Source organism: Peromyscus leucopus, chromosome 1 (genome assembly GCF_004664715.2).
Source record: "Peromyscus leucopus breed LL Stock chromosome 1, UCI_PerLeu_2.1, whole genome shotgun sequence".
NCBI classification, from domain to species: Eukaryota; Metazoa; Chordata; class Mammalia; order Rodentia; family Cricetidae; genus Peromyscus; species Peromyscus leucopus.
In genome coordinates this window covers 59558025-59579502 of record NC_051063.1, presented here as the reverse complement: position 1 = coordinate 59579502, position 21478 = coordinate 59558025, and the positions used below count along the sequence as shown (strand labels likewise).

Sequence of the window (21478 nt, the reverse complement as noted above, 5' to 3'; positions counted from 1 at the left end):
CACAGAGATCCTCCTGCCTCTGCCTCCTGAGATCTGGGATTAAAGGCGTGGGCCACTAGGCTCAGCCAATTTTATGTTGTTTTGTTTTTTCAAAGTGAAATATTAGCTGACCTCCTCCTTGCTCTGGAGGGCCTGAAGTATCACCTTCTTTGAGGCTCGTCAGACCCACCTGCCAGCCCTCCCCCTCCCCGCCCCGCCCCGTCTGCATAAAGGGATTGCTGAGGCCAGAAGATGAATTTAAATTGGGAAAGTATAGCTGTGATTTGTAAAGTTTACCCTAGGCCCTGCCCAGAGGACAGCCTCCTCCCCCATCAGGCCTAGAACCCAATTTTCATGCATTCTTATTGTTATGAAGATGAAGCTGCTGAACTCTTCACAGCTGAACTGGCTGCTAGGTGAAGCCCTGCTCCCAGGGAGAAGTGTCTATTCAAGAGAACGACACTGGGACATTTTAAAGAGTAGGTCATGCAAGGTCACAGACTCTTGGGTGTTGATGGCCTGGGCCTTGACTGCAGGCTTCAACTCCGAGCCTTGCCCCGCCTGCTCACCTGTCAGCCTCCACTCACAGCCTACTGGAGTGTGATTTTTCTGTAGACTCTCAACAGGCCTTGGCTCTTCCTCAGAAACTGGCACGTGCTGTCTGTTGGCCAGCACCGATCTGAGCCACCCCAACCCAGACTTTGCTAAGCCTCTTCTCAAAGTCCCCTCCCCCACCGCCTTCTGCCTCTGCTGGCACCCTATAGCACACATTAGTCCTCAACCCTCTTTGTAGCTGAGGATGACCTGAACTCTTCTGACCCATCTGTAGCTGACACCCTATAGCCAGCCTGACAGTCTGAACCTTCATGCTGGCAGCTGCTCTATGTAGACAATGAGTCACGCAAACTCTGAGCTGCACCCCCCCCCCCCCCAAGCACTTTGTCTCAACGCCTCTTTCGTACGCTCGAGGATGACCTTGGAACTTCTCGATTTTCACTGGCTTGAATCCTGCTAGAGCTGGGATTGTAGGTGAGCACCGCCATGCCATGCCTGGGTTATTCAGTGCTGGAATCTGGGGCTTCATGCTGGCAGATAAGCATGCTAGCACATGAGTCACGCCCACAGACCACAGCTGCCACCATTTCTTCCACAAATTTTGCAGACTGGGGCCTGGAGAACAATCTGAAAAAAAAAAAAAGTCACTTGTGACCAACAGACTAGAGGCTGGACTTGAACCCAGCACTGGTGGCTGCAGGATCTTCCTGTGTCCCAAGTTGGTGATAGACTAGATAGACATTCAGGAGCGTGGCAAGGCAGAAGGGCTCAGGCCTGAACTCAGCTCAGCCAGAATCACCTGACCCTGTCTGTCCCAGGCACTTAGACGTTTCCGCACTGACCTCACTCACAGTTACTGAACAGTTTGCTCCAGGCCTGGCTTAGCCAGTAACCATTGAACACCTACTGTGTCTCAAGCTCTGGCGATAGGCCCAGACTGTGATCCCATCATGATGGCGGCAATCTCAGGAGGGCAGGGACACATAATAAATGAAGACTTTTGTTGTGATTGTTTTTTTTTTCTTTTGAGACAAGGTCTCATTCTATAGCCCAGGCTAGCTTGGAACTCACTACATAGACCAGGTTGGCCTCAAACTCCTGAGTGCCAGGATTAAAGTGTGGACGGACGGCCAAGTAGAGTGAGTGGAGGCACACAAGCATCTATCTGAGAGACCGCTATCCTAGAGCAGCCTAAGCAGGAGGAGTCACGGGCCAGAAATCTGTGGATCTTCTTTCCAGGGAGAAGGCTGGAAGCGGATGACAGGCTGGGGTCAGCCCATGGGGCTTTTATCCTTACCCATGTCCCCACATTCTCCCGACACTAACGAACATGGAGGATGAGGGGCCTGCAGCAGTTACTGTAGGTTGTGGGGCCACAGCGAGGAGCAAGAACCAGACCCCAGATCAGTCGGATGATAGTACCCAATCCTAGCCCTCCCCTGATGCTATCAAGAGCACCCATAAAGTGTGGTGGCCAGCCACTCGCTCTGCCATGTCACAGAGTCAGGGATGTATCCACAAATTGAGTTGGGGGTGGGGGAACCTGCCCGCCAACAGCAGCAGCTTTAGTGCAGAGCAATAGTCTGATCCAGGCCTGGGTCCCTGCTCCCCAGAGGAGCACCCAAGAGTGTCCCATCAAGGCCTGCAACCCACCTCCAAGTGACACTTTACAACAAGGAAATCAGGGACCCGTAGACAGGAAGGGATATGTCCCAGCAGAGTGTGTGTGTGTGTGTGTGTGTGTGTGTGTGTGTGTGTGTGTGGCGCCTCTGAAAGACCAGCAGGAGCTCCAGGAGACACCGGAGGTCTCGGGATCCCAGGCTGCTAGGTGCATCAGAGTGCCTCATCAAGGGATTTGGAGACATGTTGTAACCCCCACTAAGGACTAGATAGAGTGTGTCCCCTCTGGGTCTCGGGACCGGCTCCATTCTCTTTGGTGTTCTGAGGAAGGTCCAGGAATGACTGGTGTAAACCCAGGGAGAGAGGGCAGGAGGAAGTCACAGTACCCTGAGGAGGCTCTGGTGGCAGGTACCGATTCTGCAGTAAGGGGTGTAGCAGGCTTTGAGCCCCCTGCATTGTGGCCGGGTCACCTGCTGGCTCCAGGCTCCTCAGATACCACAGAACACAGAACAGGGACATTCACACCTAGGTGAGCAGTACCAAGGCTCTGCTCAGTCCGCCCCATCAAGCCATAATGGCCACAGTGGGGGGTGGGGTGCTGGTGGGGGAAGGGACCCTTCCAGAGCCCTTAAGGGTTGGAGTGCTCCAGGGTTGGGAAGGTCGGGTCTCCACGCTTGAGAATCGTTGTTCTGGAGTCGGAGGGAGGGAACTGATGGCTCCTAGAGCCCGATGCCCTGCCAGCTGTCTGTCTGTTCTTGCCTTCAGGTGCCTGAGAGGGGAGCGCAGGTCTGTGCTGTCCCCGGATGTCCTGAACTCCTTCCTCTTAGAAGCGCCTACCCCGTGGTTGCTGCTCAGGCTTCATCCCTCCACCTGGCAGACCCGGAAACTTGCAAGCTTCTGGGACCACCCTAGACTGGCTTTCCCCCCAGTTGTGCCACCCTTGGCGTTTCCCCCGATAGCCAAGCCGCAGTGTGGCTTGCTACTTTCTACGGTCAACCCAGGCCAGTCCTTGGAGTACTAGAAAGGACCCAGATTCTGGCGGGACCCCAAGGGTCTCCCCTCAAGGAAGGAGGACGGGAGATGCCCTGGGGAGCAAAGAGCCGCGGGGCGGGACCAACAGGTTCCAGTGCTGGGCGGAGCCAAGAGCAAGGGGCTGGGGTCTCTCCAGGTGACAGTAGCCACCGCCCGGCCCGCGCCTCCTCCCCCGGCGGTGATTGGCAGGCGGCCTGCGCCCCGGCTCCCAGGCGACCAGCGCCCCGCGGGCCGGCGAGTAGGAGGGGGCACCGGCTATATATACCGCTGCTCGGCGGGGCTGGGCGCGCGGGGACTGTCCCGCCACCGCCGCCGGCTCGTTTGCTCCCGCACCCTCGACCGGCGCGCAGCATACGCCGGACTCACGGCCCGCCGCTCGATCGCACGCACGGCCCGCGGGCCGGGATGGAGAAGCGAGGGCCGGCAACGGGGACGCTGCTGCCTGGGGTCCTGCTGGCCCTACTGGTGGCCTTGGTGGGCCGAGGGGCCGCCGCACCCAACGGCACGCGACCGGCCGAACTGGGGCGCGGCTGGGACGGCCTGGTGGCCCGCTCGCTGGCGCGCCTGCCTGTGGCCGCGCAGCCCCCGCAGGCGGCTGTCCGTAGCGGTGCAGGGGACTACCTGCTGGGCCTCAAAAGATTGCGGCGGCTCTACTGCAACGTGGGCATCGGATTCCACCTGCAGGTGCTGCCCGACGGCCGCATCGGCGGCGTGCACGCGGACACCAGCGACAGTGAGTGCGGGGCGCGCCAGGAGGGTGGGGACCCGGGCAGCAGACCCGGTATCCGTGGGGACTAGATAGAGACCTCCGCCCCTTTGGACGCGAGGAGCGCACCCGCTGGCCGGGCCCCGCCTCCCGCCTTCGGAAGCCTGGGCTCCCGGTGCCGAATTCCAGCGCCTTCGCCCGTCGGCACCCACGGGAGCCTGGGACAAGTGCCCAGACTGACGCCTGACTTGGGGGCTACCGGCTCTTAATGCTTGCGCTGGGGACCCTGGGTTTTTCACCCTCACTCACTCCAGCATCGAGGTCTCCAGAGGTTTGTAGGTGGGGGTCTGTATGGGCCCAGGGTCACCTACGTTTTTTTGACCTGTGTCTCGCCCCCCACCCCAGGTCTTCTGGAGCTCTCCCCGGTGCAGCGGGGCGTGGTGAGCATCTTCGGAGTGGCCAGCCGATTCTTCGTAGCCATGAGCAGCAGGGGCAAGCTCTTCGGTGTGGTGAGTACCTGGGGGTTCTGGCTGGGCACCTGCTGGGAACAGTGTGCAGGGCTAGCAGAATTGTAAAACCCACACCCCACCCACACGCATGCGCTTGTGTCTAGTTACCAGGTCTCAAGGTTTTCAGCCAAAGTAGCCTGAGGCAGGCTGGTTTTCCAGACCAAGGGAAGTGCCACCCTATTCCTGCCAGCCGTATGTGGGTACTTACTCATCTTAGGAGAGAGGCGGGTCCAGCAGAGATGAGTCCTAACAGGCAGAACTCGCAGCAGGAGATACCAGATTGATAGGGACAGGGCAGGTGAGCTGTGCTCCTCCGCCTAGCCTGGTTTCATCACCTCCTTGAAGCCTGGGACAGACAGACTTGACACCCTGCCTAGAAAGACCTTGGGCCCCGCCTGCAACAGGTCCCTGGCTCACGCTGTGTCCTCTTTCCTAGCCTTTCTTTACCGACGAGTGTAAATTCAAAGAGATTCTCCTGCCCAACAATTACAACGCCTATGAATCCTACGCGTACCCGGGCATGTTCATGGCTCTCAGTAAGAACGGGCGGACCAAGAAGGGGAACCGCGTGTCGCCTACCATGAAGGTAACCCACTTCCTGCCTAGACTGTGACCCTCCGGAGCCCTGCCTCAGCCTCGGAAGCACACTCTACCCCTCAGGAGGAGCACTTTCTCTCCATGGAGAATTGTTTGCAAAAACAGGTGTAAGATATTTAAATTAATTATTTAAATATGTATATACGGATGCCCAATTATTTATAATAAACTGTGTATTTTCAGTTTCTGGGAGGTGGGGGAAATGACCAAAAGAACAAACAGATCCAATGAAGCTCAGACTTTTTTGGGGCAGCGGGGACAGACTTCCTTCACTATCAGAACTCAGGGTGTGCTGCTATTTCATGTGTGAGTCTTAAAACTCGGTGACATCAGATTCCAAGGGTGTCTGGGCCTCTCTGTCTGGAAAGGCTTGCCTAGGGAAGCCTTGCCTGCACCCTGCTCCTTCCAGTCGGGAAGCATCCTGAAGCAGCCGCTGCCTCAGCTCTCTTTGGTATGAACCCGAACGGATCGGTTTACTCCAGGGACAGAAGTGCGTCCTGGAAGTTCTCCCGCCTCTGTTTTTAGATCTCCAAGACTGATCTTTGAACTCTCTGGCAGTCAATCTTCCTCGACCTCCGGGATGGGAGAGACCCTTAGACCACTTTATAAACTCCTGTTTGCCTTTTTTTTGGACTGGCCAACAGAGCACAAGGCTGGTAGCCACTGGAACTTTTCAATTGCCTGGAAAGGAACCTAGGCATGGACAAGGAGGTGTGTGTGCCACAACTCAAGACTCTAGGGATGAAATTCTACTTTGTGATAGAGGATGGCTTGTCAGGATGTAACAGAATGTATTTTTGCAAAAATCAAACTGAGAAATAGAAAAACAGGCTTAATTGAATTGGGGGAGCTTTGTAATGGAACTCCATAATATGAGAGGGAACTGTCCTTCCCAGCCCTGATGCAATCTGCTGGCGGGAGTCCGCATTCTGGTGCAGTCCCAGGGTGAATGCATTCTATTCCCATCTACCTCAGAGTTCCTGAGCCCCTGGCGATCAAGCTGGAGACTCTGCAGGCGGGTGCGTCTGCCTGCTTCTCTTCCACATGCAGCATCGTGCGCCCTGCTCGACTCTTGTCACGTTCCAGCTATCTTTACCCAATGATTTACTTTTAGTAAGGGGTATTCATGGTGAAAATATGCGCTGCCAGCTGTCGGAGTGCACTATATGGTCACCAAGTCAAGTAACCCTTGTATTTTTCTTTATATATTTTACGAATGTAACCCCTGTCGCTGAGACCAAGATGGAAGAGGCAGGGTCGGCGGCATTTAAAAAAAGGGCTGGCTGAGGTGAGGGCGAACATTTAATTTTAATGAATGACTCTTTGGAGTTTATACAAAATGACCTTAGCTCACTGCAGTGAATGCCCCGAATGCTTCTCCCCAAGATGTTAAGACTGCTGGGAGGCTTCTGAGCCGCGTCCCAAATTAACTTTATGGGAGGCTACAGACAGCAAGACGGGGAAAATCTGATTGGCATTTTTTTTGTCTTTCACATTCCTTTCAAAAACTCTTTGTTTGAATGCTAATCGGATACTTAAAATACTATTCTGTACCACAGCCCCAAAAGGAAGAGGCCACGCCCCGAAGCTGAGGTGGGAGCACTTCCCAAACTTCCCTTGCTGTGTGGCTCACAGGACAACACAGATTATGTGTTTCTGAAGCCAAGCCCTAGACTCTAAGAGTGTTGGGGGAAAGGTCTTTTGTTTTCTTTTGTTGTTTTTTAAAGACAGGGTCTCCTAGCCCAGGCTGGCCCTGAACTTGCTATGTTGCTGAGGATGACCTTGAATTTCTGATCCTCCTGCCCCCACTTCCAAAGCACTGAAATTAAAGGCATGCCCGGCCACGTGCTATTAGGTGCTGGGGATTGAATTCAGGCGCATCCCAGGCCACTCAATCAACAGAGCTATGCCTCCCTCTTTTCTGGAAGGGAAGGGATGAGATAGGGTCTTATTCTGTAGCCCAAGATGGCCTCCTGCTTGAGTCAACCAAGAGTAGCCAAATGAGGCTACCAGGGGCAGGCACCTGCCCTGCTCTGATGGGGCTCTCTGCAGCTACCTTGCTTCAGGCGGGCTGTGGCCTCCATAACCACCTGTTTCCTTTCTTCAGCCAGCTTCCTTTTCTGTGTCCAGGGACAAGGCTGTACCTTCAGAATTTCGTCATGGGATGGGTTTAAGGTTTCTGTATCTGCCCCTGTTACTAACGAGTCGGTCTGTAGTTAATACAGGTGTCGACCCAGAATAGTATGTGCTGTGCACACTGGATGCTTGATCCGAGAGAAACGTTCGATCGTGTATAGAGAGCCCTGAGAGACTGATGGGAATGATCGGGAAAGATATTAAAGTGGCAAACGTGTCTTGAAGCCCCATGTGTCCGCTTCATCTTTTTTCTATTTGCAATTGAGCAGGATGGGAGCAGGGAGCAGATTTTGGCCAGCTGTGTGCGCACCGATGTGACCTTGAAAACAGACCAGGAGGCAAAGGTGTCACAGAGTTTTACCACATCCTAGTGTTTCGTCCCCTCAGTGGGGCTCTATTGCTGCCTACCTGGTCACTAACCTGGGTCTGTGAGTCTGTCCACAGCCCTGGTGAGTACATGCTCACCAAAGCAAAGTGGAGCAGAAGGGACGGGTCAGGGTGAGGATGGTCAGCAGGTACCACATGTGGGTTTGACTTCAGTTCAGCTAACTGTTCTCAGTGAGGAGGTAGAGTCAAATTCCAAGTCATAAAAGCTCATACCTTTATTCCCAGTATTCAGAGGCAGAGGGATCTCTGAGTTTGAAGTCAGCCTGGTCCACATACTGAGTTACAGGACAACCAAGTGAAACCCTGTTTCGTTTGTTCAAGGTTGGTTCTTGAGTTATTGTGGGCCGGGCGGTGGTGGCACACGCCTTTAATCCCAGCACTTGGGAGGCAGAGGCAGGTGGATGCACAGAGTGAGTTTCAGGACAGTCAGGGATACACAGAGAAATCTTGTCTTGAAAAGCCAAAACCAGAAAACAGTTTAGTTCTTACCACCTATCACACTCAGACCATCAGGTTTGGCAGCTGCCTGTCCGCTGGGTCATTTCACTGCCTGATTTTAGGGCTTTTGGGTTGTTTTTGAGTTTGCTTGTTGTTTTACTTGAGATAGGGTCTCACTATATAGGCCAGACTAGCCTTGAACTTCCAAAGATCTGCCTGCCTCTGTGTTCTGAATGGTAGAAGTAAAGACATGCACCACCACGCCTGGCGATCTTTGGTTTTTAATGTAAGGGGAGAGCTTGCATGGTCCCCATTTCCACAAAGTTATAAGGTCCAGATTCTCACACTTGGGAACTGCACAGTTCAGCACATCTGGAGTGCAGTGGATGAGTCTGGAGCTCCCCTGACCCCTCCTTCAGGGAAACTTGCAAGAGTTATTGTGGGCCAGGCGGTGGTGGCGCACGTCTTCAATCCCAGCACTCGGGAGGCAGAGCCAAGAGAATCTCTGTGAGTTTGAGGCCACCCTGGTCTACAGAGTGAGTTCCAGGACTGCCAGGACTGTTACATAGAGAAACCCTGTCTCTAAAAAAACCACCAACAACAAAAGAGTTATTGTGGCCAAATAGAAATTTTTTTGGTGACAATGGCTGTGAGGGAAGCCAATTGGCACACTGAGCTGTGGGCCACCTGAAGCTGCCTTGAATAACTGCATGGTGCTGCCCAGTCAGGGTTACGCATGAGCCAGACTGACGGGGCAGCCCTGGCACTTCAGTGATGGGCAGGGGCGATATACCACAGGGTGTGGCCAGCCAGGGCTGTTCCACCTTCACTTCCCTGAGTGGAGTGACATCCATCCCTAGAGGAGTTTGGAAAGCATGTGACTCAGGAGGGAGATGGCACCTGGCAGGTGGCCTCATTCCTTTAAAGGACCACTCACAGCATGTAAAGCAGTCAGAGGCCCTGGACAGCTGGCCAAGCCCAGAGCATCCCTTTCTGAACAGCCTGCATGTATGTGCTCCGGGTTCACTGGGGTCCTGGACAGGACAGGGTCAGGCACAGCTCTGTCATCTGCCGCCTCTGCTGTCCTCTCGCTGAGAGGTATCATCTGTGCACCTCCATTTCACGTCAGCATTGGCAGAAATGTCTCTGTGTGATTTCTGAGGCAGGCCACCTTCAGTGTTCTGAGCCACTACAGGATTGGATACCCAAGGTCCTATGTCTGTTGTCCCAAGAGGAAGTAGAGCCGTGCATAGCAGTCCTAGGAGGTGAGTGCTCTATTAAGAGCCCTCATTGAGCCTGGCAGCCCAGGTTACAGTCAAGCCCTGCCTTGAAAACCAAACAAACCAGAAGTCCGGCAGTAGGGAAGTAGAGGCAGAAGGGCTCAGAAGCTCAAGGTCATCTCCCTATACAGTGAGTCGATGGCCAGCCTGAGCTTGTCAAGTGTGCTTGTGAACACCTGTAATCCCTTCACTCAGATGCCAGAGGCAGGAAGATCAGGAGTTCAAGGTCAGCCAGGGCTACATAGTAACTTCAAGGCCAGCCTGGGCTACACCAGACCTTGTATCAAAGACCAACAATTAAAAAATTAAAAAAGGAGCCGGGCGGTGGTGGTGCACGCCTTTAATCCTAACACTTGGGAGGCAGAAGCAGGCGGGTCTCAGTGAGTTCGAGGACAGCCTGGTCTACAAAGCAAGTTCCAGGACAGTCAGGACTGTTATGCAGAGAAACCCTGTCTCGGAAAAACAACAACAACAACAAAATTACAAAAGAAACTTTGGGGGGGGTTCTATTCCATGGAATCTTTCTGGCTTGGGCTCCTGGTTAGCTGTCCTGTGTTAGCCCATGCTGATAATGGTTGTTCTGGGGACAAGTGGAGTATGCAGGTTTGCTGGCCCTGAGTCTTCTGGCAGAAGCAGAATCAGCCTGTGTCCTGAGGGGACCCCCACAGTATCAAGGGCCAAAGTGAGGACCCCCTCAGTCACTGGGGGTCCTCAGATGGCTACCAGCTCCTACTTGATCCTGAGAGCAAAGAGGGACCTCAGAGGGGTATTCATTACTCTCCAGGCTCCAGAGCTGGCAGAGGGAAGCCACTTACACCCAGGCCAGTTTTGCAAAGTCCCTTTTTCCTGGAGAAAGCAGAAAGAGGGCACTTGGGCCCTTCCTCCTCCTCCGGGTCCCCTGGCCTTCCTAGACAATGGGCTTTCCATTGTCCCAAACGCTGCACTCTTCAGCCTGCTGGATGTAGCTGGGGGAAGACAGAGCTCCAATAACCTGGAAAAGGACCACTGATCCAAGAGACTTCAGTTGCTGGAGGAAGGCCAGTCCAGGTGCTGAAGACAAGATGGGACAAAGAAACAGAAGGGATGCTCTCACTGAGACAAGCGTAGAACCTCACAGCCATTAGTTTCACAGATCGAATTCCATTCTCCCCTGTTTTGCCTTTTTTTTTGACAGGGTTATCCCAGCTGGCCTTCAACCTGAACTTGAGACCAGTGATGGGCCTGCCTCTGCCTTCCAAGGGCTTGCTGGCACCACCACTCCTGGCAGTATTATTTTCTCACTGCTTGAGTTTGAGTTTGTCCATGGGGCTCTATTTTTGTGGATGGGGTAGAAATTGAACGTTTTGTTTGTTCATTTGCATGTTTGAGACAGGATCTCACTATGTTGCCCAGGCTGGCCTTCACCTCCTGGTCTTCCTGCCTCCGTGTCCCAGTGCTAGGAAGTAGGAGCTTTGAAAAGCACTTGGCTCCTGGGAACACAGCACCTGCTCAGGGAGAAGCAGGGCCACCCTTCAGAGTGGTGGCCTTTCTCACCCTGGCCATAAGCAATCCAAAGCAGACAGGAGCAAGTCACCCAGCCACTTGCAGAGCGGCCCCAGGAGGAAAAGACTCACAGCAACCTCATAAATGACAAACTCAATATGCAGAGTCCCTTCCCTGAGGGACCCATCCAGATACCCAAAATCACAGTGCCAAGGTGATGTGAGTGGCAGAGGGCACGCAGACCAGGGTGATGTGAGTGCGTGGCGGAGGACACACAGACCAGGGTGATGGCTACCTTGACATCTGGGGATGCTTTTGTTTCTATTTTTTCTGTACAAAGCACCTGTCCTCATTTCCTTTCAGTTGTGATAAAGCACCCTGACCGAAGGCAGCTTAGGAGACACAGGTTTAGGGTTTATAGTCTACTTCCAATTCTAAGTCCAGTCCATAAGAGACGAGAAGTCAGGACAGGAACTCAAGGCACAAGCGTGAAGGCAAGCCTGCTTGCTTTTCCATACAGTATTACTTCCAACAAAAAGCTCACTCACAGCAGGGAAATTCAGCAGGAATCCTGGAGGGTGCTGCCTGCCCACTCTGCCTCAGGCGCATGCTTTGCTAGCTTTCTTTTACAGCTCAGGATCACCAGGCCCTGTGGCGTACACCTTTAGTTTAGTCCCAGCATTGGGGATGCAGAGGCAGGTGGATCACTGTGAGTTCCAAGGAAAGCCAGGACTACACAATGAGACAAAAACAGCAAACAAAAATTAGCCAGGGATCACCTGCCCTGGGAATGGTGCCGCCCACAGTGGGCTGGGCCCCCCTACATCAGTTAACAATCAAGACAGTTCCCCACAGACATGGCTACAGGCCATGATGCTCTGACTTCCTCATCTGAGACTCTCGGGTGACTGTAGGCGCTGTCAAACTGACCATTAAACAGGATCTAATTCAGAGAGCGCCTCTTTCGTGGCAGGCTCGCACCCTGTCACTCACCTAGCTACTACATCCCAGCCCTACTCCTGTACTTTTAAGCTACTAAGTTTTCTTGATCGATTGAGTATTAACTAATTGGCTGATTGGTTTTGAGACAGGGTCTCACTCTGTAGCCCTGGCTGATCTCTAACTCACTGTGTAGACCAGGCTGGCCTAGGGCTCACAGAGATCCACCTGCCTCTGCCTCCTGAGTGCTGAGATTAAAGGCGTGCACTTCACACCAGGCTAGATTTTTTTTTAATGTATATGTGTGAGAGAGTATTGGCAGCAGAGGGATGAGCAGTCCAAGGTCATCTTTAGCTACAAATTGAGTAGCCTGGGCTACACGGGACCTTGTTTAAAAAAAAAAAAAAAAGCCACGATCTCTAAGAATGTAAGGCTACACTGGTCTACATGGTGAGTTCCAGGCCAGCCAGGGCTACCTAGCGAGTCCCTGTCTCAAAATAAAATAGGAAAAAGAAAGGAAAGGAATTTGGAGGAGGATTCAGACCACTCAGGCAGAGCTCCACAGGCAGTGACTTTGGTAGGGATAGCTACCTTCCGATGACACATGTCCTCAGGCTGGAAATTCACAGCTGTGCTACCTACCTTGTGGCTGGCTCCTTGCTCCGCAACTCCCAGACTGTGCCTTCTCCCTGTGTCTGAACGTGTTCCTTTTCTTTATGTCTATACCCTGATCTCTAGCTATAAGGACACCAGCTCTGTGGGATCGGGTCCCATAATAGTGACCCCGTCTTACTGCATTCTGAGCCACTGTGGGTTAGGCCTCCAGTATTTGGAGACACAGTCTTCCTAGAACAAAACCTTCTCATTCATGTGCAGTGGGAGGACATTGTCATACACAGAGTCACCCACTGGCCTCTCCTCTAGCCACCAGGGCTTGGTACCCTGTCCACATCCCAAGCTAGCGAGTGCGGAGTGGAGGGCGCACGTGTGAAGATGGATGAAGCAGAGCAAGGCCCTCAACACTTCCACCCAGGCCAGCCTGGACCAGCCATGAAAACAGGTCCAGGCCCTTGGACCACTCACCCAAAAGGGCAGTGCCCCCTGACCTGCCTTGGTGTGGTGAGATGACAGTGTCCTTCCCTTCCCCCGGGAGCCCTGAAATCTTCCAAGCCTGTTGATACACCCCCCCCCAAGGAGGATGCAGGGTTACAGGGAGGCAGGGGGACCTGGAGAAGACCCCAACCCTCCAGAGCCCCTTTGAAGCCCTTCAGAGCCAGGCTTATTTGTACTTCAGAGCTAATGTCGCTAAGGTTACATTTGCCACCAGAATATGCTGATGACCTCAAACAGCTCCTAATTACCTTCCAGAGGGACAGGGGGACAACGAGAGTCTAACCTGGGGTGCTGTGCCTCTCAGACTCACAAGAGCACTGGGGGGTTCCAGAAAGATCGAGGAGCCTGGGCCCGGCCTCCGTTCAGCCAGAGTCCTAGACTGGCTGGAAGCCCATGGGAAAGCAGGTGCTGAAGTGATGTCTTCACTTTGACTTGAACCTGACTTCCACCCCCACATCCTCCCTGCAGGTAGAAGCTACAATGGATGCCCAAGACATGTCACCCTAGAGTCTCCTGAAGCCCTCTCCTTGTAGACAAGGATCTGTGAGTGTCTGAAATGGGCCTCATCCTTGCTGAACAGGCCTCTGAGGATGTGTGTATGTGTTTCCTGTGGAGCCACACAAGGGCTCTGGTTGGTGGTTTTGAACAACACAGACTTAAGTTCCTCACAGTCCTGGCAGCCAGCAGTTGGCAGTGGGGTGGGCAGGGCTGTACCCCCCGCCCCGCCCCCGAAGCCCAGAGCAGACTACCTCCTACAGCTCCTGGGCTCCAGGCACTGGGTGAAGATGACCATCCCCGGTGCCCCCCGCTCTTTCCCTTCTCCTCTCTGAAAGGGCACCTGCTGCTAGATTTAGGTCTGCTCAGAACCCAGGATGATACTCTTGAGAACTTCAGTGATGTTGTCTCTGCAGAGCCCCCATTTCCAAGGAAAGTTCCAGAAGCTAGGAGGCCGACTTATCTTTTGGGGGGGCAGTGGGGTGCACATTCTGCTTCCTACAGCTAGGGAAGCACTATTTATCCCAGCTCCACTAGCCTGGCTGGGCTGTGGATGGAACAAGCATGGGACTGGCCTGTCAACCCCTGTCCAGTGCTGTAGACCAGGTACAGGGAGCAGAGGAGGTGGCCCTGTGTGCTGTGTGGAGGTGTCTGGGAGTTAAAGCAGAGACAGCCCCATACTCAAGTGGATCACTGAACACGGGACTCAGGAGGACCAGAGCAAGCCCTGCAAGCTCTCCATGTCCAGCCAAGCCCCAGGGCCTTTGCGCTTGCTTCACTACCTCAAAAGCTCCCTTCCCTGCACCCTGTTGAAGTAGGCCTCCCAAGCCCACACATCTCTTTCTGTTTTTCGTGTCTCTGCCACATGCTCTGTGCCTGTCAGAGCAGGGTCCCATCTCCTCTGCCCGCTTGGCTGACGCACCTCCAGTATCTAGAGAAGGAACCAGCATGATGGAAGGACAGACAAATGTTTGTGAAGGGAATGAGTGTGCATGAACAGGAGGGCAAGGATCCTGTCCCAGGCAGCTCTGGTCTGAGGAAGGACTTCCTTCCTGTTGGGGGTGAAACAGGCCTAGGACTGTTTGGGGACTCAGGGTGTCTGTTCCTGCAGAGGTTGGCTCATTCTAGCTAGGTAAGAGCCAGGCAGCCCCCGGGGAGCAGCAAGCTGCCTTCACACCTGGTGCAGGGGTCAGGCTGACCGTTTGCTGGTGTGTGCAGTGCCCAACTAGGGCCCTTTTGGTGAGAAATGTGCATTTTCGCGCAACTTGGCCCAGGAAATCCCTGGCTATTCATGTGCTAACACAGGATCTGGTCCCCAATGGCTGCCACAAACAGGAACCAGAAGGAGAGCAGAGGGGCCTAAGGTCGGCCAGGAAGCCATCCAGGGGGTAGCGGCCTCTCTTCCACAAGCTCCTGCCCCGCAGGGAGGCCAGGGTCCTCAGATCTCTGATCCCTCACACTCATTTTTGGGCCTTAGCTGTCCCAGCCAGTGTGTCCCAGGGTGCTCAGGGAAGCCCCGTCAGGTCACATGGTTTCGGCCCGTTTAGCTGTTGACATGGGCCAGTGGCCACACCCTCTGCGTGCCTCACTCTTCTTACCTGTAAAATAAGTCCCAGTTGCTTTTGTCTTCAGCCTCAGGTTCTGAACAATGGAGAAAGGGCTCCCCAGGCGCAGCTCTGTCCTGCCCACTGCTGTCAGAGCTAACTCAAAACATTCACACAATCTGGGATCCGGAGAGAGTCTGCCCAGCTCTCTGACAGGCTGCTGATGTCTGTCATCCCAGCACTCAGGACACTGAGACAGGACATTCAGGAATCTGAGGTAATCCTCAGCTACCTAGCGAGTTGGAGGCTACCCTGGGCTACATAAGATTCTATTTCAAAAGCAGATAACAGCATAAGCACGTCCCAAGCCACCACGGGACACGCTTACGCTAACAGGTTGCTGGGTTATGGGGCTGAGATGCAGCCCGCCGCCGCCTCCTGTTTTGTTTTGTTTTGTTATGTTTTCCCCGGGAAGTTGTTTCTCAGCTCTTCTCTCTGGAACCACAAGGATTCTCCCACGCTCCCGCCTCAGGGATTGTATTGCTGACGGACAGTGACCCTCCCAGTGGGGCTAGACGTGGTGAGAAGCCTGGCTTTAGTCATGGCTAGAGGGCTGTGCTAATGTATATAGAGGAACATGGGGGGCATAGGAAGGAGCTTCCAGCATGGGAGCGGGGGTAGGAAGGAGCTTCCAGCATGGGCGCAGCCAGCAGCGAGGCCCCTGCGGCCCCTGCATCACTCGCCCCCTTCCGTGGTCTTCTCCCCCACTGGTCACCTGGTCACTACCCTGTCCTGCCTGATCTGATTCTCATGGACGGTCTCCATGCTGACTCTGGACACACGGCCCACTGAGCTCACCCCACACTTGGGCCACCTAGGTCTCATTCAGCTTGTGACCGTGAGGAGCTGAGGCGTGGACAGACCAGAATGGGGCCTGAGCTCCTGGCAGGGAACTGATGAAAGAAAATAAGAAAATGAGGCATTGTCTTAGAAGGTAGTGGGAGTCAAGGACAGAGAGAGGGGGCTTCTGGGAAGTGCCCCGAGTGCTCGGTGTCCAGGCTGGGCCTTTAAGGCAAAGCTCCAGGGAGCCTCGCTCAGGAGGGACCCAGAAGCCAGCAGGGAGTCAGCAAGCGTTTCCAGGGTGGGCAAGACATTCTGAGTGGAGGGCATAGCAGGCTGGGGGACTGGATCAGAAAAGATCCAAGACAGCAGCGGGGAAGGATGTTGGGGTGGCAGGAAGAGGCCAAGGGGGTGGGGGACCCTTGCAAGCCCTGAACTCCTGCTAGAAGTGAGGCTGAGCTGCTGCGCTGTTTGAAGCCGGGCACAGGCCTTGGTTATTTGGTTGGCAGAGTTTGCCCTGAGACCAGGCTGTGGGAGCAGGACACTGAGACCAGCCGGTTCCCTGGAAGGAGCAGGGATGAGGAATGGGAAGTGCAGGGAAGCAAGCAGGGAGAGCAGCCACGCCAGACTCAGCAAGTACCACGGGGACATTGGACTCCCCATCCCTATACAAGCCCCACTGCATCCAAGTCTGGCCAGAGGAACCACGCTGCTTCAGCTCAGAACGGCATTTGTTTGTTTCTTTGCAATGAACAGTTTATTTTCCAGTTTTTATCGGCACCCACCTCCCTTGTCATGAGCTCACAAACCAAAGAAAGAACGCCAGGAATTTCCCAGCAGGACAAGGGCCCTTGGGCAGCCAGGCTCACAGTCAAGCATCTCCATCCGGCCCCCTCACCCCTGCCAGCCCGGCATCCTGAGGCTCAAGCCAGCAGCAGTCCCGAGAGAGGCCTTGTGGGTCCTGTTGGAGCTGATTCCCGACTCTGCCATCTACGTTTGTCTTTTCAGAGAGCCTTGGAAAGATCCCTCAATCACAGAGCAGTCAGCCTCCAGCCTGGTGGTGGCTGCCAACAACCAGGGACCCTCGCAGATATCCCCAGGCTTCAGGCCATCAGCTGAGTGCTCAGGACCCCGATAGGACAAGACTCAACAGGCAAAGGGACGGTGGCAGGCAGGAGCTGGGGTGTCCCTATCCCCCAGGAGAGGAGTCTTTGCACCTCCGCAGTATAATCTTGGACAAATCACTAAATCCCTCTCTTCTGTGCTCTGTCCAGCTACAAAACAGTACTTAGGTAGCTTGGGGCCCCTAATTAGGCCAGCTGGATGGTCCTGGGGACTACAGATGAAAGGCCGATTGAAGTACAAAGCCCTGTTCCTGTGAACCATTCCCTGGCCCGGGCAGGGCTGCCAGCCCTGAAGTAGAGGAGGGAGGGTGTGCTCAGCAGTGAGAGGAGGCTGGGCCTTGGGGCCACTCATACTAGATGGGGACAGTGTCAGGCTCTGAGAGGCATCTTTGAGCTGCACTCCTGGAAGCCGCCCTTTCCTGTCTCCTCGCTCTGCCTCCTGCAGAGACTGTGGGACCGCCATTGCTGACGACAGGCAGATGCTGCCCTGGACCAGCATCTGAGGCTCTGACATACAGGCCAGGCCAACCTGAATTGCTGTCCCCATGCCGAGCCACCTCTGCCCCACTGTTCTCTGGCCCTGGTGGCCTGATCTCTGCTCCTTCCTAATTCCTGCCGTCTTTTGAAGCCAGTTTAGGATTATCCTTGGCTCCATAGCAAGTTCAAGATCAGTTTGAGCTGCATGAGACCCTGTTCTAAAACACCTAGAACTCAAACAACAACAAAATAATTATTTTGGAACGAGAGCTGGAGTGTGGGCACACACCTGTGATCCCAGCTGCTGGGTGGGGCACTGAAGCAGGAAGACTTAGAAACTGAGACCTGGGCAACAGTAAGAGAACCTTTCTTTATTAAAAAGAAAGGAGAGAAGGGAAGGAGGGAGGGAGGGAGGGAGGAAGGAAGGAAGGAAGGAAGGAAGGAAGGAAGGAAGGAAGGAAGGAAGGAAGGAAGGAAGGAAAGAAAAGCCATGCACAGTGGTATATACCTTTAATCTCGGTATTTCTGAGGCGGGCAGGTGGATTTCTGTGAGTTCAAGGCTAGCCTGGTCTACTTTGTGAGTTCAAGGTCAGCCAGAGCTACACAGTAAAACCCTCAAAACAAACAAACAAACAAACAAAAAACCAAAACAAGATTTTAAAAAAAAGAAGGAAGGAAAAAGGAACCAGAGGTTATGGTGTGTGTGTGTGTGTGTGTGTGTGTGTGTGTGTGTGTGTGTGTGTGTGTGAGAGAGAGAGAGAGACAAAGCCAGGTCACAGCATTTGATGGGGAAAGTACTTGAAAGGTGGAAACTACGCTATCAGTCACAGAGGGCCTTCCTGGGTATACATGGGGATCCAGCCCCAACCTTTCTTTTATTTGCCAAAATCACACAGCAAATGACTTCTCCAACAGGCCAGGGAAGCAGAAGTCCCCCCAGGGGAGCCCAGGTGGCCCTGGGGAACCAAGTTGCTCTGTCCATTCCCATCTGTTCACCCTCAGCCACCTCCCCCTTTCCAGGAAGGGTGAGAGAGAACCTCGGAGTCTCCCGTTGGCCAGGGAGACAGTGAGACAGACTTCTGGCTTCACTCCCCTGTGACTCCATGGGGCCTCACACCTGCCAGGCACCTGTGCAGGCCCGTGTGAAAGGCAGAGAGGGGAGGGGGGGCCTGGCTCTTTGAATCGGCACCACTCCCCCATGCTACCCTTGGTCTCGAGGCAGCAGGCGCTGGCTTTCCCACGTGGCTGACAGCAGGTGCTGGCTGCAGGGGTCTTTTCTGGAGGGGCTGTGTCTTCTCCCATCCCATCATAGTCTGGGAGACCCCAGCAGGCCCTGGCACAGCTTCCCTCGCAGCAAGCTGGATTCTGATCTGGTAAGTTTGGGTTCAACTTCATACCAATGCCAGAGCAGCCTGCAAGCTCTGGTCTGGTGGTGTTCTCTAGAAGAGAGAACTGAGAAACTAGAGACTTCAAGGAAGAGGCTTCCAACCCATGTCACTCCCCACCCAGACTCGCCATAGTGCTCCGGGCACAGAACCTCAGCCAGGCCCCTCCCGTGTTCTCCATTCTACCCGCCAGGCTTGGCTCCTCCCGGCCACACTCTTCTTACAGGCTAAGGTGCACTCCGTGTGCTCTCGGCCCCTTTCCACCCGTGCCCTGTGTGCTTTGAAGGAAACCAAGTAGAAGCTGGCCCGGGGTTGCCCTGAAGGTGGCCATTTAAGAATGAAGGTGAGCTAAGCCGAAAGGTACACGCAGATCTCCACTTGAGGGGAGCCTGCCGTGGTTTCCTCCAAAGCACGCTTGTCTCCACCCCAATCATCTGTTACCTGGGTTCTCCTGATAGTTACCAAATGACTCTCCCAAGCACTTAGCCCCAGAGTGTCTCGTGGCTGTCCCCATTAGAGAGCATAAAATAGGTGTTTGATAAGTATTTTTAGAATGCCATGGGTGAGTAGAAAAATGGAAGTTGCTGGTCCCCAAAATACAGTCTTTTGTCCCAGGCCTTCAATCAGGATGGGGATGCCCCGGGGCCTCAAATGCTGGTTCATTTTAAACTTGTTACCAGAATGCACAGTAACCTGTTGACCTGAATTAATAAGCCAAGTCTGGTTCTTTGGAGTTAACAATTCGTGAAGTTCAACTCAGAGATAAATGAAAAAAAAAAAAAAAAAATCCCCTCTCTGAAGCCAGGTAGTGGTGGTACAGACCTTTAATCCCAGCATTCAGGAGGCAGAGGCAGGCAGATCTCTGTGAGTACAAGATCAGCCTGGTCTACAGAGTGAGTTCCAGGACAGTCAGGGCTACACAGAGAAACCCTGTCTCAAAATAAATAAATAAAATAAATAAATAAATAAATACATACATACATACATACATACATAAAATAAATCCCCTTCCTATCTGCCCCCCCATCCCAACTTTCCACACCCAACACTAACCCAGAGAGTGCAGCCCAGTATCGGGCCCCTCTGAGGCGGGCTGTGCCCAGAGTGTCTGTAATGCAGGCAGCAGCACAGCCTTCCAGATGCTCCTGGAAGGACCGCCACTTCAAACACCCCGTTCTGCCCAGTGCCTGCAAGCCTCCGTGTATTTCAAAGGCACAGCCAGTGGAACTTTCCCTGTAATCATTAGGCCCCAGCTTGCCTTTAATGGACCATTAAGGTGGATGTGATAAAGAACACTCCTGATCATTACCTTGTTCTGAAGGCCCTGGAGCCCACCTGGAGGGGCCCGCAGGGCAGCCACCTGAAGTGCCAGCTCTCACAGGGATGACACCGGAAGGAGCCAGGACCCTGTTCAGCAGTCGCTCTGGCCTGCAGTGGAGGCCATGGCCATGAGGGTGGGATAGCCTACCCAAGAGTCACTTTCTGCATGGGAATACTGACTTCTACTCTGCCAGCTACCTATCTGGTGTGAGCACTCACTCAGTCAGGCACGTTGCCTAGCTGGGTCTCTTTCCCCAACGGTTGGCAGGAATAACAGGATAGCCTGCAGCTCTGCTCCGAAGCACCAGTGAAGTTCACACAGGTAAAACACCAAAAGAAACGCTCATTTGAACCATGATCCCCCAAATTAGTGTCCGTATGGAGCCTCAGAATGTCACCTTTGGAAGCCAGGCTTAGTGGCTCATGCTTGTCATCCAACACTTGTGAGGCTGAGGCAGATCAATTTGGTTCATATTATGATGTCTAGAAAGCAAAGAAAGGACAGGAAAGAGGTCTGGGATAATATGTTCCCAAGGATCCACTCCAGTGGCCTTCCTCCTCCAGCTAGGTCCCATCTCCTAAAAGTTCCAGAGCCTTCTAAAATAGCAACACCGTTGGGGATTCCATGTTAAAAATGTGAACCTGCTGGGTGGTGGTGGCACACACCTTTAATCCCAGCACTCAGGAGGCAGAGGCAAGCTGATCTCTGTGAGTTCAAGGCCAGCCTGATCTACAAAGTGAGTTCAGGACAGCCCAGGACAGTGTAGTCCAGGGCTACACAGAGAAACCCTGTCTCAAAAAACAAAACGAACAAACAGATAACAACAACAAAAAAGTGAGCCTGTGGGTAGCATATGAGATACAAATGATCCCAGTGTTCACTGTAACTTCCTCCTGGGACAGGAGAAGTGATTAACTGGCCCTGTTTACAACATAAGTTCTGTGTGCATGTGTGTGTGTGTATTGATTGTGCACATGCATGCATTCATAAGTGAAGACCAGATGTCAATGTCACATGTCTTCTTCCATTACTCTTCACTTTACTTTTGTTTTTTAAGGTTTATCTGTTTTTATTTTATATGTATGAGTGTGTGCCTGCGTGTAAGTCTGTACACCATGTATATACAGCAGTACCAGCAGAGACCAGAAGAGGGCATCAGATTCCCTGGAACTGGAGTTACAGAGAGACCCTGTCTCTCACTGAACCTGGACCTCACTGATTCGGCTTTGCTGGCGTATCCAGTGAGCTCCAGGAATTCCCTCTGTATCCACCTCCCCTGGGCTCCAGTGTGTGCCATCACGCCCAGCTTCTTACATGAGTACAAGGGATCCAAACTGTGTAAACTAACTGTACCAAGGTGGGTATCTAGAGCTAAGTTTGAGGGAGGCAGGCCATGTAGCAAGAGATCAGAAAAACTGCAAATACCCCAAAAGATTGTCCATGAAATCAAAGCAAAGTGGAGGTCATAGCAAGGTCTGGTCATTGCCACTGAGCATGCTCACCACCTCCCCCACTGCAG

General features: G+C 53.5%; 1 protein-coding gene across 1 annotated transcript; it reads left to right on the top strand.

The window, feature by feature from the left end:
• Positions 1-3591: 3591 nt before the first annotated feature.
• Fgf4 (fibroblast growth factor 4) lies at positions 3592-5285 on the top strand. The gene is made up of 3 exons (XM_028872482.2): positions 3592-3919; positions 4298-4401; positions 4838-5285. Exons 1-3 carry the CDS (start codon positions 3592-3594, stop codon positions 5012-5014), a joined length of 609 nt encoding a protein of 202 aa, XP_028728315.1. The 3' UTR covers positions 5015-5285.
• The last annotated feature ends 16193 nt before the right edge of the window (positions 5286-21478 follow it).

Coding starts and splice junctions, on each gene's coding strand:
- Fgf4 (XM_028872482.2), top strand. CDS start 3,592: ATGGAGAAGCGAGGGCCGGCAACGGGGACGCTGCTGCCTGGGGTCCTG. Junction 3,920..4,297: donor GCACGCGGACACCAGCGACA/GTGAGTGCGGGG, acceptor CCCCCACCCCAG/GTCTTCTGGAGCTCTCCCCG. Junction 4,402..4,837: donor GGGGCAAGCTCTTCGGTGTG/GTGAGTACCTGG, acceptor CCTCTTTCCTAG/CCTTTCTTTACCGACGAGTG.